Below are 17,595 nucleotides of genomic sequence, written 5' to 3'. Positions count from 1 at the left end.
GAAGAGGACGACCATATTGGGGCGTGGCTCGTGACATCAGAGTGGGAGTAGAGGAAGTGGCTTAAGTACTCCATACTTTGCTAATCATCATTATATGTTCCTTTATTCTTATGCAGCGTCGACTACCCTCATTACATTTCTCCATAAGTTTCTATCTTAGATAATATAAACATCAATCCCCTTGAATGACATGTCTTGCCTAAGCGTCTCCCTTCAGGTCTTCCTCTCCTACTATTTAGAGGAACCCGCAGATCAGTAATTCTAGAACATGACCAAACCGTCTTAAGCGATGCTATCACTTTGGCATCAATTGGTGCCACCCCTCTAGACTTTCACTGATATACTCGTTCTTAATTGTATTATTTTTTGTAACTTCACTAAACATTCTTATTTTTGCCACATGCATTCGTTCTTCCCCTTTCTTTTTAACTCTCGAATATTCAGTTTTTTACATCATAGCTGACGTTATATGACTGTTTTATAGAATGTTCCCTTCAACTTCATTGAGATTTCTTGTCACACAACACACTACTCGCTCCCTTCCATTTCACATATGATCTAACTGTAATTCTACTGCATGCATCTCCATCTATTTTCCCATTACTCTGTAATACCGACACTAGGTATTTAAGACTATTACTTTTCATGATGATTTCACTATCCACAGATTTCGTTGTATTTGTAAAGGGTGATTCATTTAGAGGTACTTTTTTCAAAAAGAAAAAACAAAGAAAAAAATTAATTTTATTTGAAAATCTTTATTGTCGTAAAAAAGAACCATTCTTTACAATTACTTCTTAAAGATAATTTCTTTCAAATGTTGACCATGCCTGCGGTTAAGACGGTCCATTTTGAAGGTCTAATTCTCGATGACGCTTTCGAGCTTTTCGATTGGTATTTGACCAGTGACTCGAGTAATACTTGCCTCCAATGCCTCAATCGTAGCCGGCTTATTCATGTAGACTTTGGAATTGAGGTAGCCCCAGAAGAAAACGACTAGACGTGTGATCTCACAGAATATAGGCGGCCAAGTCACTGGTCCAAAGCGTGAAATAAATTGCTCATTGACCCGTTTTCTCAGTAAAGCCATGCTTTCACGGGATGTATGGCAGTTGGCGCCATATTTTTGGAACCAAATGTCACTTAAACTACGAACTTCAATTTCTGGTACCAAATAGTCCGTTATCATGGCGCGATAATGGTCTACATTCACAGTGATATTCTGGCCGGTCCGAGACATGGACCGACGATGACACCGGCCCATAAATCACACCAAACAGTGGTTTTTTCTGAATGTATTGGCAACTCTTGAACCTCTTTGGGTTGCTCATTAACCCAAATACGGGCATTTTGTTTATTCACGTCCTCATAAGCCAAAAACGAGCCTCATCAGAAAACATTGTTTTGCTCTAAGCGCACGAAACACATTCCTCATTGAACGCCTTTTTTCGTAATACAGCTAAATAATTTCTAGACGTTGTGCAGAGTTAAGTCTTTCTAGGACGATATGTCAAACAATACTGAATAAGAAAGCAACTTTAGGTGATACCATTCATGCACGATCTCCCAACAAATCCTCACCGAAAAAAGTACCTCTAAATGAATCACCCTTTAGTATATCTATCTTTAAATGAACATTCCAAATGCTCTGTTTTTGTCCAACTAAATTTTAAATCTTTTTTTCCTCAAGAGCTTGTCTCGACTGTTCCAATTTTTGTTCGAAGAATGTCACTTTCACTATTTTCTACTAACACTACCACATCGTCATACATTAAGCACCAGGGAATGTTACCCTATAGTTTCGCTGTTATCTGATCCAAAATTACTAATGAGAATAAATAAGGACTAAGTACCGAGTCTCGGGCGAAATCCTACTTTCATCTGAAATTTATCAGCATCTCCCACATCTGTTCGAATACTAGCTGTTACTCCCTCATGCAGGTCTCTCACAATATTGACATATTCACCAAGGACTCCTTTCTTATTGAGTGTCCACTAAAGAACCTCTCGAGGAACTCTATCATATGCTTTCTCAAGATCAATGAATATAAGGGTTTGTTTGTTTATTCCTGTATTTTTTCATTAGCTGCCTTATAATGAAAACTTAATCTGTTGTTGATCTGCCTTGTATAAAACCAAACCAATTATCAGATCTTTTGGTTTCGTTATGTATCTTTCTATCAATAATTATTCTCTACCATATTTTCATCCTATGACCACGTAGTTTTATGGCCCTATGCCCTATAGTTTGTGAATTGATATATTTATATTTCCCTTGTTTTTATAAACAGGTAGATACTAATATACATATACCTACCGTGATGAGCGCGCTAATAACCGACAAAATAGCACGAAAGATGGAAAACATATTAAATTGTGAGATAAAAAGAAATAAAGCTGGTCGAGTTGTTAAATTTAGCGACAGTAACATTTTTTTTTCTTTCTTATTGGCTTTGGATTACTTGATCCATTCAGCCACGATAGATAATAAATTACTGTTTGCTACAATATTCCAAATATAATACATTGCATTACATAATACATTAGGTACATGTGCGCACATATAATACTTATGCACGCACATACATACATACATATGTAGAAGTGGAAACATTTAATTGACCAGTAGGTATACTCCTCATTCATGGCCCTAACCAACTTAAATTAATTTACAAATAATTAAATCGACAAAAAAAACTACATGCTAATACTAAATACTAATACTAAATGCTAATAAATATATGTTTTTTTTTTACACAGCGATAAGGCTTCAACCCGGATCAACCCCGCGGAGGTTTACACCCTCTTTGTGTTTTTAATTTTTTTTTCTCTTTTTTATTTTTTTATAATTTATTATACTTTTTTTTTAATAAGATTTAATTTTTTTTATACATTTTTTTTTGTATACATATTTTTTTGTATAATTTTTTTTTTTTAATTTTTTCAATATAAACTTTTATACAATTCTATTCTTATTACCTCCCTGCAAAATCTACTTAATGAACTTTCACAGGGAGACAATATTACATAATAAGGATAAACATAAAAAACAATAATTATTTTATTAAAACACATTCAACCGGACTCATTCAGTGCAAGTTAAATTTTCCTCTTAGTCCTTTTTAAAAACTCCCAGATGATTTGTTTAATTTTAGAATTTCTACGAGACAAATATAAAAGAGAAGCATTATTTTGTGGGAAAGGTATTTCTTCTTGAACCAGATTGTGCATCAAAAACTTAATTGCAACATCATTATGTTTGCATCCAAACAACCAATGATTAATATCGTCAACATATCCATTGCAATCGCAAAGATCTGATTCGGATAGGTTAAATCTATAGATTCGGATAGGTTAAATCTATAGCGACAGTAACATATAAATTGACATTATATTGATTGTTTCCCATCTTTAGACGTATCAGTGGAGTATGTCAACTAAAACTGTCACTGTGACAGTGGCATTTCTCAAACTCGTCCGATACGTCTAGAGGTGGAAAACAATCAATATAATGCCAATCTATAAGTTACTATCGCTAAATTTAACACCTCCACTAGGTTCATCTCTTTTTATCTCAAAACATAATATGTTTTCCATCTTTTGCGTTATTTTGCCGGTTATTAGTGCGCTCATGACTGTGCAGACGCATTAATATTAAGTTTGTTTATTGTCCTTTATTTGAAATCCCCTTCTGACACTTGAAACTGTTTAACCTAACCGCAAATAACTACTAGTTTGTGATTTATATTATTTTTGTTAAAATAAATTAATACATACTTATTAATAGCTATGTCTATTTTTTACAGTCAAATATATACATATACATATAATACAGTGATGAGTGCACTAAGAACCGGCAAAATAACGCAAAAGACAGAAAACATAATACTTTGTGAAATAAAAAGAGATGAAACTAGTAGAGGCGGAAAATTATTAATAGAAACCTATAAATTTACATTATATTGATAGTTTCACACCTTTGGACGTATCGGAGGAGTTTGGCAACTGCCACTATGACAGGGGAATTTTATAAAATTTATAAAATTTTACAAAATTATCCTATGACAGTTTAACACTGATACGTCTAAAGGTGTGAAACTATCAATATAATGTAAGTTTATAGGTTTCCATTGATAATTTCCCATCTCTACTAGTTTTATCTCTTTTTATTCCACAGCGTATTATGTTTTCCGTCTCTTCTGTTATTTTGCCGGTTATTACCGCACTCATTGTATATTTAAATTGGCAAGCTGCTCATAGATGAACGACATAATACTTTTTTAGTAAAAGAAAGTCCACTTGTTCCACCAGGTATAATCGCTATTAAACTCCAAAGAAGTGAAACTATTTGTAACACAGCAAAAAGAATTGTAAATGGTAAATTCTGAAGATGTAGAGCGCAGAATAAAGTGGCGGCTAAACTTCCTCCATAAGTTACGGTTACTAGTAGTCTTTCTCTTGCAAACATGTATCTTATAAATGCAAGCGGACCCCATAGGAAAAAGAATCTAAAAATATAATGATTAATTTACTAAATATTGTAATACACCAAACATTGTTTAAATTTCGGGAAAATATATTTTATTCGGATTTTTTTTTTTAATTTAAATATTTTCATATACCTAATACCCAAAAAAACTGTTATTTATTTAACATCGAACCTGGTATGCAGTAGAATATAAAGTGAAATACCATCCATAGGCCCAGCCCTAGGGATTTTGCCGCTCTGGGCAAGCTGCCCCCTCTCCCCCGCCTCCGTGTAGATCCAAGACTAACAACGTAACAACCTTCCTTCAGCTATCGCCAAGATTGTATTTTTATTGATGTGTGCTTTGTGATAAATTATTTAATACGCCATTTTCCACTTTATTTGAACGATGCAAGCTTAAAACCACATTTGCAATATTTTCATGAAATTTTACTACATAACTATATATTAACATGCTTTAATATCCAAAAACTCACTATGCATATCCATAATTACACACTTACGTTTTTAAGTAAGTAGCACTATTCTTGCCTTGGCACGGAGAAAGTCTTTTAATATTTTCTCAAGATCCAGGGACTCAGCTATTTCGTGTTCAATATAGATTGTCGCTAGAGCACTCAAACGTTTCTGGGACAAAGTTAATCTTAAGTACTTTCTTATTAGTTTTAGCTTTGAAAAGCTTCTCTCTCTAGAGGCCACTGTCACTGGTAGGGTTAATAAAATCTTTAAAGCAACACTTACTTGGGTGCGAAATCAAAATCATACTCTCTAATCATTTTCAGGGTATCTAGAGGTGTACTCTTGGGTTTCACAATCGTGGAAAGTACGTTAAGTTCATCTTTTAGATCAGCATAATTTAGAACTTTTGACTCATCAAAAATTAAAGAACTTAAAACGTTTATCTGATAAATCACTAGCAGTCATATCCTTAATTTGGTTTATGTCGTACAAAAACTCAAAAATTTCACCATGGCTCTTAATTTGCAAAAATCTATCACTTAATGCATTAACCGTTGTGTCTATAAATTTAAAATAGACGTCAACATTATATCGTGTCTCTGGACCTAGGTCCATACTTTCATCTTCAGCCTCATAGCCAAATTGCTTTTTTACTTTCCTCTTTCTTGCTATTACTGTGCCTCCGATTTTCGGGTTCTCAATTTCTAACTTTAATGCTAGCTCTTTTGCGTCTATTAAATAGCCCTGGAATTTTAAATCACTTGTGAGAGATTTAAAATGGATTTCCACTTTTTCTAATAAACTGACAGCTGATACATTCCCATATCAATACTCTGCAGTGATTTGCTGACTACGTTGATGTGAAGTAAAATGTATATGTAAAGAAAATTTTACCATATAGCAAAGAAAAGTAAAATCACGGATTTGATTTGCCAAACAGCTTGCCTCATGAGCAGAGCAACCATTTTATCGTTGTTTTTATTGATAGTGATCTTTACAAGAGCATCGTAGATTTCTTCAATTTGGTATCTGATCGGAGTAATTGCATCAATTTCTCACAATGTGGTACAATGGGAAAGTATCATCTAGATTTGGACAAAAGTTTCAATGTTGTGCTAGAAATATGATTTTTCAGTATAGCTCAACGATGAATACCTAGATGCTGAGAAAAAGTTGTAAATTTTTATCACTAAGGAAAAGAAAGAAACTGCAAACTGTGAGGATTAAGCAGCATCGTTCACGACTAAGTTGAGTGAATGACTAGAAAATGGGACAAAAAGTTCTTCCCTTTCGTGTTTGCCCCATTATCATACCCTTGTCCTCTCATATCTTGCAAAGGTATTCCCAGTTCATTCAGTTTTTGCAAAATAACTACTGTAAGTCCCAAGCTAGCGGTTTCCAGTACAGGCACAAATCCAAGAAAATGTTTTGCAATGTTAACACTTTGTGCACAGGAAGCTTAATCGACAAAATATACAATAATAATCATTTGTTCTCCCCAGAAATATCAGGTGTACAATCTAAAATTATGCTATAATACTTTGCTGATTTCAAAAAGTTTAAAATTTTATTTTTAATTTGGTCACGGAGGAGCTTAGTAACTTCGTTTTGAATACGTTTTCCCAAGTAGTGGGAAGCTGCCTGTTACTACCAATCCTTGTTCTCTTGTAAAACAACATCAAATTTTTCAAAGAACCCAACAAACTTTAAAAAATTGCCATTGTTGCGATGAAAAAGTTTATTAGAATCGCCTTTCAAAGGAAGACACTGTTGTGCCAAGAACTGTATTATTGATATAAGTTGTTCTATTACATTTTTCCAATGACGAGTTTCTGAATTTAGAACGTTTTGTGTTTCTTCGTCTATGGTTTTGCCAGATTCTAGTCTAATTGCTAGTTCTACCCACTGTCGCTGTGACTGTAGATGAGCTGGAGACTTAGCGTGGCTGGACAAAGCTTCAGCCATATGTTTCCAATTATTATATTCATTTTTAGTACATTTAATTTTAGGTAAATTTTAGCGAATTTAATTTAGTTCTGATTCCACTATTCTTAAGTAATGAATAAGAATGCGGTATTGTCGATTTCCCGTCAAACGAGCCTTGCAATTGTTATTGTTTAACTTATTTAATTCTCCTTTTTCCAGTTGCATTTTTGCCGCTCTTGTTCATAATATTGATTTTTTATAATATAAAACATAATTTATTATTTCTTCACTTTAAAAAATTGGCTGTCCTCTAAAATTTGCCGCCCGGGAGGCCGCCCAGTTCGCCCACCCCTGGGACCGGGCCTGACCATCCACTTATAATCCATTTGAACTTTCGTGATTTCAGGTTTTAATTTTGTTTAACATTTACATCAGTTATTTGAATGTTGGCACGTTGGCAGTACTATAATATTGTAGGTTTATAATTCATGGCAGGTTTATTTTAGCAAACATTTCATTTGTTTTTTTTTTATGTTACGATTAGTTTTCTTTAGGCATTTACTAACACAATATTATTGTATTTTATACAAATTATTGTTACTCAATGTACCACGTATATAAATGTAAGTAAGCAATGGTTGATAAAACTATAAGAAAACATGACTGGCCTTTTGGCTATGCCAGTGCCATTAACTTAGTTAAAAAAAAAAATAGTTTTCTTAATTTTAATTTCAATTTTCATTTTGTTTTGATTTAGTTGGTTCTAATCTTTCACCAATAAAAAAACCAGCTGTAATCACTTTGAACTTTATTATGTAGACATGATTTCCAAAACTGTTGAACACTTAGAAATATATCGCTAAACAAGATGTACACTATACAGTGATGAGCGTGCTAATAACCGGCCAACTAACGGAAAAGATGGAGAACATAATGCGTTGTGAAATGGAAAGTAGATGAAACTAGTAGAGTTGGGAAATTATCGGTATAAACTTATAAAACATGACCTCTTACAATAGTTTCTTACAATAAACTTACAATAAACTTACAATAAACTTACAATAAACGTCAAAATATGACAAGGTAGTATCTGAATATTTTTTGCATAAGGGAATGGGAAAACTGTGCCTGTTTAATTTAATTTAGTTTTTAAATAAAAATATTTTAAAAATTAAAGTAAAATTATTAACTCATTAATCATAATCTTTCGTTTTTGATTTATTTATGGATAGCCTTGCTTCCAAACTCACTCATTCTATTCGTTCTAACAGCTCCGTCAAAATGATTTAAAATTAAAAAAATGTCAATGTTACAACGTCATACGTATGAATAAAGTCAACTTGCTCTTAGCTAACGACTAAAGTTGGGAAACTATCGTAAGTGATAATGTTTTATAGGTTAATACCGATAATTTGCCACCTCTAATATTTTTTTTTTTTTATTTCACAACGCATTATGTTGTCCATCTTTTGCGTTATTTTGCCGGTTATTAGCGCGCTCATCAGTGAATACAAATTGCTTATATTATAGTCAGTAGCATCCTCATGATTGATGTGCATACGAACGGGCAAAAGCATTTGTGAACATACATTTATATGGTAAACTGTCATTACTTTTTCAAGCAGAATTTCAGAAACCGGCTGATGTTTGTTGCAATTATCTAGTAACACCCTGTATATATCATACTGGATAATCATTAAAACCTAACTTAAAAACAATATAACCAATAGTTTACCACAAAAATAAAACTTCACATTTAACAACTTTCAAAATTAGAGAGACACATTGTGATGAAATTTATTATAATCCATCCAGCAGGGAATCTTTTGGCAAATGAAAATTGAAAATTTCAAAACCAAATATTTAAACTTTTGTTTAAATTGATGCAGTTTTATTTTATTAATAAACTGTGTTTTTAAGTTGCAACTAATATTGGCTATACGCTGTGAGCTCGTACGTGGAGGGGATATTTACAAATTCGCGAGCGCCAGTAGTGACAAGTCTGTAAACCTTTACCGGAAATTTGACATAAATGTCAAAGTGATTAATTTAAAATTAAAAACATTAATTATAAAAAATATTAGTTGGTCAAAGCTGTGGTATATATTTTTATTTTAATTATACTTACGTTTTAAATACTGAATTATAAATTATAAATTAATCTATTAATCTTAGCGCCATCTACACGATAATTGTGAGAGTATCCGAAGTAAGAAATTCATATTTTATCAATAGAACGTCAAAATGATTAGCAAAATCTTAAAAAAATCGATTACAATTTAATTACTTTTTTGCGTTGTAAATATTAAGCGATAACAATTAAATAATAAATTTAAAAATTACCGGTGAAGTTGAATTAGTAGTCCGCTAGGAGCGACACCAGCGAAGCTCAGAGCGTATAGTAATTTGTCAGCCACTCCCAGTCAGTCAAAATTTACCAAACCTAGCAAAACAATGATACTAAATTTACTAAACAGTTAGGACTGGAAAGAATGTGAAATATTCTTTTCTTTAAAAAAATTCAGACCAGTGCCAGTATGTGTGCCAATGTTGAATATAAAATTGTATGTCAAAGTGCGCAATAACTACCTCTCAAAATCCACCAAATGTTATTTTCATATCTCAATCAGTTTTAGAGCAATAAATAAATCTTCATTTTGTAAGAAAAATGTCAATGCCCTGTATCTTAAAAACGAGAAAATGAAATATTTCAAACAAAAAATCATTTTTGAATTACTCATTTAATTTTTGACAAAAAAATATTTCAATTTTGAGCCTTTTAGCGAAAAAGAAAACATCAACATGTACTTTTCATTTCTCTAATACATTACCAAGAACTATCTAACAAACCAGAACAATAACTGAAAGTAACACTAATAAAATTTTAAAAGAGGTCCAAAGCTACAACAAATGTTCAAAATGACTTCCGCTAGATGTGACACAAGGTTCAAATATTTGCCTCATTGATTGACGTATTTTCATAAATATTTCTTGAGTATTTCTTATTTTCTTCAGCCTGTAATAATTCGGTTCCTCATGTCATCAACATTTTTGATGTGAGTTAAATAAACTAGGGACAACAGAAAGCCTGGGGGCTAAGAACCTCAAATACAAACATATAGAGGATTTAAATATGGTAATCGAGCAGGCCAATTATTTGTACCAGGTTAATGCGCATATTGCCATTAGTGTTTTCTTTCTAGAGGATTTTTTTAAAGAATAGGTAACTTTTCTTGTAGGCAACTAAGGTAAGATTGAAACGGTGTCAAAATCATGATCGTTTCATCCCTTATTTTTTTAATTATAAGACCGTATGTATTGAACGCCCCCGGTATAGTAGAAGTTCTATTTTGTCAGTCTATTAGTCCGCATTTGAAAACCGTAAATTTTCTCACAAATTTATATCTGAATTAAGATAGGCATATGAATATCTATTATGCTTTATATTTTTCCTTTGAAATGTTCAAATTCCATCATGTGTTTAGATCCGATTGAGCCGACAAAAGAACTTAGTTACAGACAAGCGTCAGAAAGATGGACAAGTGTTTATTTTAAACTGGAATTATTTATATAAGCATTGAATGCTTTTTTAGTTAGCAGTCAACAAACCACATGTGCAATTTCGTGGACTCAGCATTCTTGTGGGAATCAGATGTTGTACAAGCTTTCTGATTATCCTTTTTTTTTTGATTGGTCAAATGCTTTAAAGGCTGCCCAAGTGGGTGTGGTTGGGAAGATATTTTAATTTCTTTTATTGGTTTGTAGTGAGTAGAATGAATATTTGATTTTTTTAATTGGATAGAGATCCTATGATGGTGAAAGAGGAGGCGCCAGCTCTGTTGGAACGAGCAGTGTTAGTTAGGGAGTTGAATTCAGTTCTTAGAGGAGTTTAATAGGGACAGTTTCTAGTTCAAGTTCCTGGTGAAGCCTCGGAAGAGCCGCCTGCGGCGGTTCCATAGAGTTCTTGAGAAGTTTAAGTTCAGTGGAGTTCCTCGTCAAGTTGGGGTGCCAATTTGTGAAAAGAGCCAAGTATTAAGGCTAGTTATATTTTTTGCGAGTTTTGCTGAATCTTTTCGTGGAAATAACCAATATTGTACTTTTTATGTAAATTTAGTGAAAAATGAGTGCCTTGGACAGCACCTTGGTGTCGTAACAGCGAAGAATAGGGACAGAACGATCTCTGACAAACAAGGTATTTGAAACATGTAAACCTTTCTTTATTTTTTTGTAATAAATGGACTCTTAAGTTGTAACATCTGCAAGAGGTCCATTATATTTCCTTTTTATTTAATTTTAATAAATTTGATTCATTTGCAATAATGTTTTGGTTATTAATTATTATCTCATTCCCTTCTCTTGTTTCTTTTGTTATCTTAAGCAACAATTGAGTACGATCAACTAAGTAAGAATAAGGTAGGTCATATTATATGTATTTATATTTAGGTAAATGTATATGTATTTTGTGATAACTATACTTTTTTAATAATTTTTTTTTACCTGAGTTATCTTTTTTTTCAAGTTTTATGTATGTTTCGTATTCAATTGTCTTAGTATTTAATGGTGCCCAGTATCTTATTAAGTATTTATGTTGTCATTTCTATATTATCTATTTCTAAGCTAATAAGAAAATATTAGGACACACCCCACAAAGAACCACCCCCTCATCTCTTCCGATTCTAAGCAGCAGAGCCTTCGTTCATTCGTAGTAGACCTGTAAGTTAGCTATAAAGGATACAACTGAATCGTTTATTGTTAAAAGGGAGGTAAGGGCAATTTTTTACTTTTCGAGTTATAGTAAAAAACCCTTCTCTCTTTCTATATTTGCATCATTTGGTGTTAAATACAGTTTCGCAGTACTTGACGCGCATATATAAAGAGAAGGGTATTGCACTATAACTCAAAAAGTAGAAAATGGCGCTTACCCGCTTTTAACAATACACAATTCAATTGATCTTCTTTAAGAATTTTAAATATAGTTAAGTTGCTTACATTCAATAGGTTCGCAATTCTAGGACATGTTACAATTTAATTGGGGTTTAAATCAACTAGGGGTATGGTTTGTTTTTAAACCAAGAGGTATAAACTAAAAAGACCTTCTTTTGTGGTTGATCATGTCGGTCTTCGACGGTAGTACATAAATATTATATTATACTAATGTCGCTAAAGAGTTCTAAAAATAACTGGTTTTTATATAAAAGCAGACTAAAAATCCAAAAATTAAAGGAATAACGCAGAAAACTCAAAAAACGCTGCTCTAACTTAATTAAGCTATGAAATGCCAAAATGTCAAAATTTAATAAATTCATTATATCGCACACCTAGTTCAATAGTGCCACAAGTGCAAAATACAATATTCTCGAGAAATGAGCAAAACGTTCTGTAGTAAACGCGTTTTGCCCTGTAAATAGTTTATTTTGAGAATGACTGGCTTCAAAATTACAATTTAGGTAGCAAATTATACACTTATTGGCTGGATCTTATTACAATTTATTAAAAATAAAACGTTATTATTATTTTGATAGTTATGGCGATATTGCATTGTGAAGAAAGTCATTTATAAAACGATACCTAGGAGATAGGGCGGCAATATAATGAAAAAATCAATTGATTTTTGCAGTTGTGGCCGTATTGAATTATATCGGTTGTATTGTGGCAGTGTATATTATCGCCACATCTCTCTTGATTTTTGCAGTTGTGGCCGTATTGAACGTATTGAATTACATCGGTTGTATTGTGGCAGTGTATATTATCGCCACATCTCCCAGTTATGGCCATATTGCATTTTCAAAACCTCCAAAAACCCTACAGTGAAATACCGAAGTAACTTACTTTATACTTATCCAAAACAATATTTTAGTTCAGGCTGTATTGCATTAGATGGGCCATTATACAGTGCTAGTCAAAAGTCCGTACCCCCCCTCGTATCTTTTGAACGGTTATACCTATAATAGTGAAATTCGGAGGAAGGAAATAAACGGACATAAACTTCTTAACTAGTCATGATAGGTGACGTAATAGTGACAGTTGACTTTACAGGGTCACTGTGACAGATAATTTTAAATGGGACCTTATGGCAAGTGATACCTTGTTTGAAAGGTATTGAAAATACCTAATCAGTCATACTAATTTTGTTTGAGTTAAAGCTAATTTTGATGAATAAATAAAATAAATACAAAATTGTAGTTTCGAACTTAATTAATTAAAATTCAAAATCCCACCTATGATTACTTGTCAAAAAGGTTGACGTTGACGTAAAAACTACTAGAGAATTGAAAAACATCAACTTTTTTGACAAAAAAACCATAGGCGGACATTTGAATTTTTATTAATTAAATGCGAAACTACAATATTATATTTATTTAATTTATTCACCAAAATCAAAATCAACATAAACCCAAAAAAAATAGTATGACTGAATAGGTATTTTGAATACCTTTCAAACAAAGTATCACTTGCCACAAGGTCCCATTTAAAATTATCGGTCACAGTGGCTCTGTAACGTCATCTGTCACTATTACGTCACCTGTCATGACTAGTTAAGAAGCTTACGTCCGTTTATTTCATCCCTCCAAATTTCACTATTATAGATATAACCGTTCAAAAGATAAGAGGGGGGGTACGGACTTTTGACTAGCACTGTATAGGCAATATTTTACAGCCTTAACCCAAAATTCGAATTTTTTGCAGTTGTGGCAAAATTGAACTAGGTGTGCGATATAATTTAATATACATATTCATTTAATAAATTAGTGTATAACAGTGGAGTAAACTTGCCTGCGGTTGGACCAATTACAAACAAGCATTACGGCGCGGTAAATTTGAATTACTACTCCTGGTTTAAAAACAGACCATAGTAAAATTTTCTATTATTTTCATAAAAGAAAAAATAGGTAATTACTAAAAATAATGTTACAACAAAACTAAAAGCAATAATAAAGGAACACTAATTTTGTATTTAACATTAGATAAATTTTAACAGCTGCGAAACATGATAACTTATCATTGCTGATAGTAGTCTACTAGACGATGTATTAAAGAAATGAAAAATATGATTAAGAATGCATTATGTTTGCATAAAAACTGAAAAAATATATAAGGGAGATTTTTTGCCACAAACTAAACAAGGAATTAAAAAATGATTTTTAATTTGATATATCTCAGTGGTGTAATATTTTTTTTTCATTAAAAAAAATGAAACCATTACCAGTACATGCACCAATGATGAATATAAAACTACTAATTTTATTTAAAAAAAAATGCGCAATAGCAATAAAACTCACCGAATTTCATTTGTTTACTTATATCAGCTGATTTTAGAGCAATAAATATATAGTTTGTAGGAAAAATTTTAAAACATCATATCTGGGAAACTAAGCATTTGTGGACATATAAGTATAAATATGTAGGTATATATAGTCCTGTCGCCAGGGGGGCACAACGGGCTCTTTAATTCAGATGGACTTACCCAAGTTTTTTTATGTATTTTGGCCCGTAGAACACGAATTTTTTGGGTAACAGTTGATCCGGATGTCGATAAGATTGTTATAAACAAAGAACTTGAGGAATTACATAACAGCGATTTTTCGCAAAACGAAACATTTTTTTGTATTTTTTGGGTGATTCTCAGCAAAAAATGGTCTTACAAGTTTTTTCGTAGGATGCACAGTTTTCGAGATAAATCTCGGTTCAACTTTCAAAAAATCGAAAAAGTGCAATTTTTTAACCCGAATAACTTTTGAATAAAAAATAAAATAGCAATTCTGCTTACTGCATTTGAAAGTTCAAGTCAAATTCTATCGGTTTTGATTATTTTCATTGCTAAAAATTAAGTTTTTATTTGTTGAACAAAGATATAACACATAGTGTTTCCCGTGCCCAATGCATGCGTTTTAATGTACGTAATCTACGTAGAAATTGTATGTATGCGCGCCTACTCGTTCGATTTCAAATGAGAAACCTCAGTTCAACTTTCAAAAAATCGAAAAAGTGCAATTTTTTAACCCGAATAACTTTTGAATAAAAAATAAAGTAGCAATTCTGCTTACTGCATTTGAAAGTTCAAGTCAAATTCTATCGGTTTTGATTATTTTCATTGCTAAAAATTAAGTTTTTATTTGTTGAACAAAGCTATAAACACATAGTGTTTCCCGTGCCCAATGCATGCGTTTTAATGTACGTAATCTACGTAGAAATTGTATGTATGCGCGCCTACTCGTTCGATTTCAAATGAGAAATGCATTGAAAACATCATTCAATCACTATGTGTTTATATTTGTTTAACAATAAAAAAATTAATTTTTAACACTAAAAATAATTACAACCGATAGAATTTGACTTGAACTTGCAAATGCGGTAAGCAGAATTGCCATTTTATTTTTCAATCAAAAGTTATTCGGGTTCAAAAATTGCAATTTTTCGATTTTTTGAAAGTTCAACCGCGTTTATGTCGAAAACTATGCATCCTACGAAAAAACTTGTAAAAACATTTTTTGCTTAGAATGACCCAAAAAATACAAAAAAATGCGAAATTTGTTTTGCGAAAAATTGCTGTTACGTGATTCCTCAAGTTCTTTGTTTATAACAATCTTATCGACATCCGGATCGACTGTTACCCAAAAAATTCGTGTTCTACGGGTCAAAATACATAAAAAAACTTGGGTAAGTTCATCTGAATTAAGGAGGCCGTTGTACCCCCACTGGCGACAGGACTAATAGCAAACTGTCAATTATTTTTTCATGCGGAATTGCCCCTGAAGTTTGTCGCGCTTAGTTACTAATATCCTGTATAAGATTATATTTTTTACTGACAAAATTTGCCAATATCCCGACACTTAAACGTTTACCAAAAAATTTTAAAAACTTACCCTAAAACAAAAAATATGCTCCCTAGGGTAAATAACAATGCAAATTTTCTAGCTTTAAACACAAGTACAGGAATATATATTGAGGACATCAAAAAACATAAAAATCCAAGTCCAATGCACACTGCAAAGAAAACTATTCGTTGAAATCTACTCTAAAAAAAAGAAAGACACACAAAATTGAACATATTAAGTTATATCAGTCAGGCTATAATTTATTAACAAATTTATTTTTAAAGATAAAGGACACCGCACACATATTATAGAAAATAATATAATGTCACTCAAATTCAATACAGTTTACATGAATAGACTCGTCTCGAATTTATGATCATTTCATATCATTGCGCCAACTCTTAATTTTGAATAATAATTGTAATTAAAGTTTATCGAAATCACATTTTTGAAGTCCGTAAAAATTTCATTCATAAATACTATTAGTCTAAGTGCTATTCACAACAGCTTAAACCCATCGTTAGCTAAGCCAATTAGAGCTTAAACCGTTGATTTTAGATGTATTTATATCAATTTACGCCGTTATTAAAAAATTCAGTTCTGAAGCTATTTCCTTGTGGCATTTTTATGATTAACTATTTAGATGGGAAATAAGCCACAATTAAATTGAAAAAATAATTTTGTTGGCGTTTCGAAGCCCAAATTTTTTACTTAACAACAATATTTTTGTTTATTTTAGTAGTATTTTGTATTTTGACAACGAAACCCGATTTGGGCTTCGAAACGTTAATAAAATTATTTTATCAATTTAATTGTGGCTTACTTCCCATCTAAATAGTTAATCATAAAAAATTCACGAGTTGGAACAATGATAAAAAATGATCGTAATTTCGAGACGAAGCTATTCATGTAAATTTTATTGAATTTGAGTGACATTATATTTTCCATAAGATTTGTGCAGTGTCCTTTGCAGTTTTTGTGACAAACTTAAGCCGGCCACTCACTACCAGCGTTGATTGATGTATTGGCGAAGTTGTCCAATGATATGGAACAAAATGAGACCATTGCTATATTCGCCTAATAGATGGCAGGCCAAAGCCACCTAGTGAGCAGATATGTGAATCTCTTACCGTAATACCGATAAAGAATTCTGTAGTACGTGCTATTTGAATCAAAATTTGTGTTCACCGCCAGCGTTCCCAGCGGTGGAAGCGGTGCCAGTTCTAAGTGTTTTGGAATTTGGAAATATCCGTCACAGATAATATGAAGAAGTATCGTAAATAGGTGGTTTGCCTTTAAAATATTTATAGTCCAGACTGTATCGTCGTTCCCGTTAGGTAAATTATTCCGATTTGATTTTTTTAATTTTTTTGCACAAATTTACTCAACAACAGGTTCTTATAACAAATCCACAGGGTGCCAAGTGGTACCGCGGTCGGAAAATTGTTGGATAGATAGATAGATCTTTATTTAAATAGAAAAAACCTAATATACATACAATATAAAAAAAGAAAGTACACTATAAATTTTTGATGTGTTGTTTAAGCAATATTTTGAAATTATTGAGACATTATTTAAACAATTTTTTTAAACAAATTCACAAAAATTATTTTTTCACTTCGGACAAATTTTTCTTAGATTCTTTGGGTCATTCTCAGCAAAAAGGCCTCGTGTTATTTTTCTCTAAAATTGATTGTTGTCAAGTTCAATGCGATTTAAAATATGAAAAGAGCGAAAATAACTATTTTCAATGGTTAATAACTCAGTTAAAAATAATCATACTGACCAACTCATCATCAGAAACTGACCAAATTAAAGATTAAAGCCTCCTCTACAAGATCCTGAAGACATTTTTGTCAGTATTTGATTACTAAGATGTTATTTTTAATTATCAACAATGAGCGC

At 32.0% G+C, this 17,595-nt stretch overlaps 1 protein-coding gene across 1 annotated transcript in view; it reads right to left on the bottom strand.

Moving 5' to 3' along the window:
• Positions 1 to 3,774: 3,774 nt before the first annotated feature.
• LOC114333902 (uncharacterized) overlaps positions 3,775 to 17,595 on the bottom strand; it is a 51,843-nt gene continuing 38,022 nt past the window's right edge. The window contains exons 2-3 of the mRNA XM_028283898.2: positions 15,739 to 15,890; positions 3,775 to 4,508 (exon numbers count right to left, since the gene is read on the bottom strand). Of these exons, the coding sequence (XP_028139699.1) occupies positions 4,238 to 4,508; positions 15,739 to 15,890 (423 nt within the window). The 3' untranslated portion in view covers positions 3,775 to 4,237. The remainder of the gene's footprint in view (positions 4,509 to 15,738; positions 15,891 to 17,595) is intronic.

The sequence above is a fragment of the Diabrotica virgifera genome, chromosome 7 (assembly GCF_917563875.1).
Source record: "Diabrotica virgifera virgifera chromosome 7, PGI_DIABVI_V3a".
Classification (NCBI taxonomy): Eukaryota; Metazoa; Arthropoda; class Insecta; order Coleoptera; family Chrysomelidae; genus Diabrotica; species Diabrotica virgifera.
This window is presented reverse-complemented; position numbering and strand designations above follow the sequence as displayed.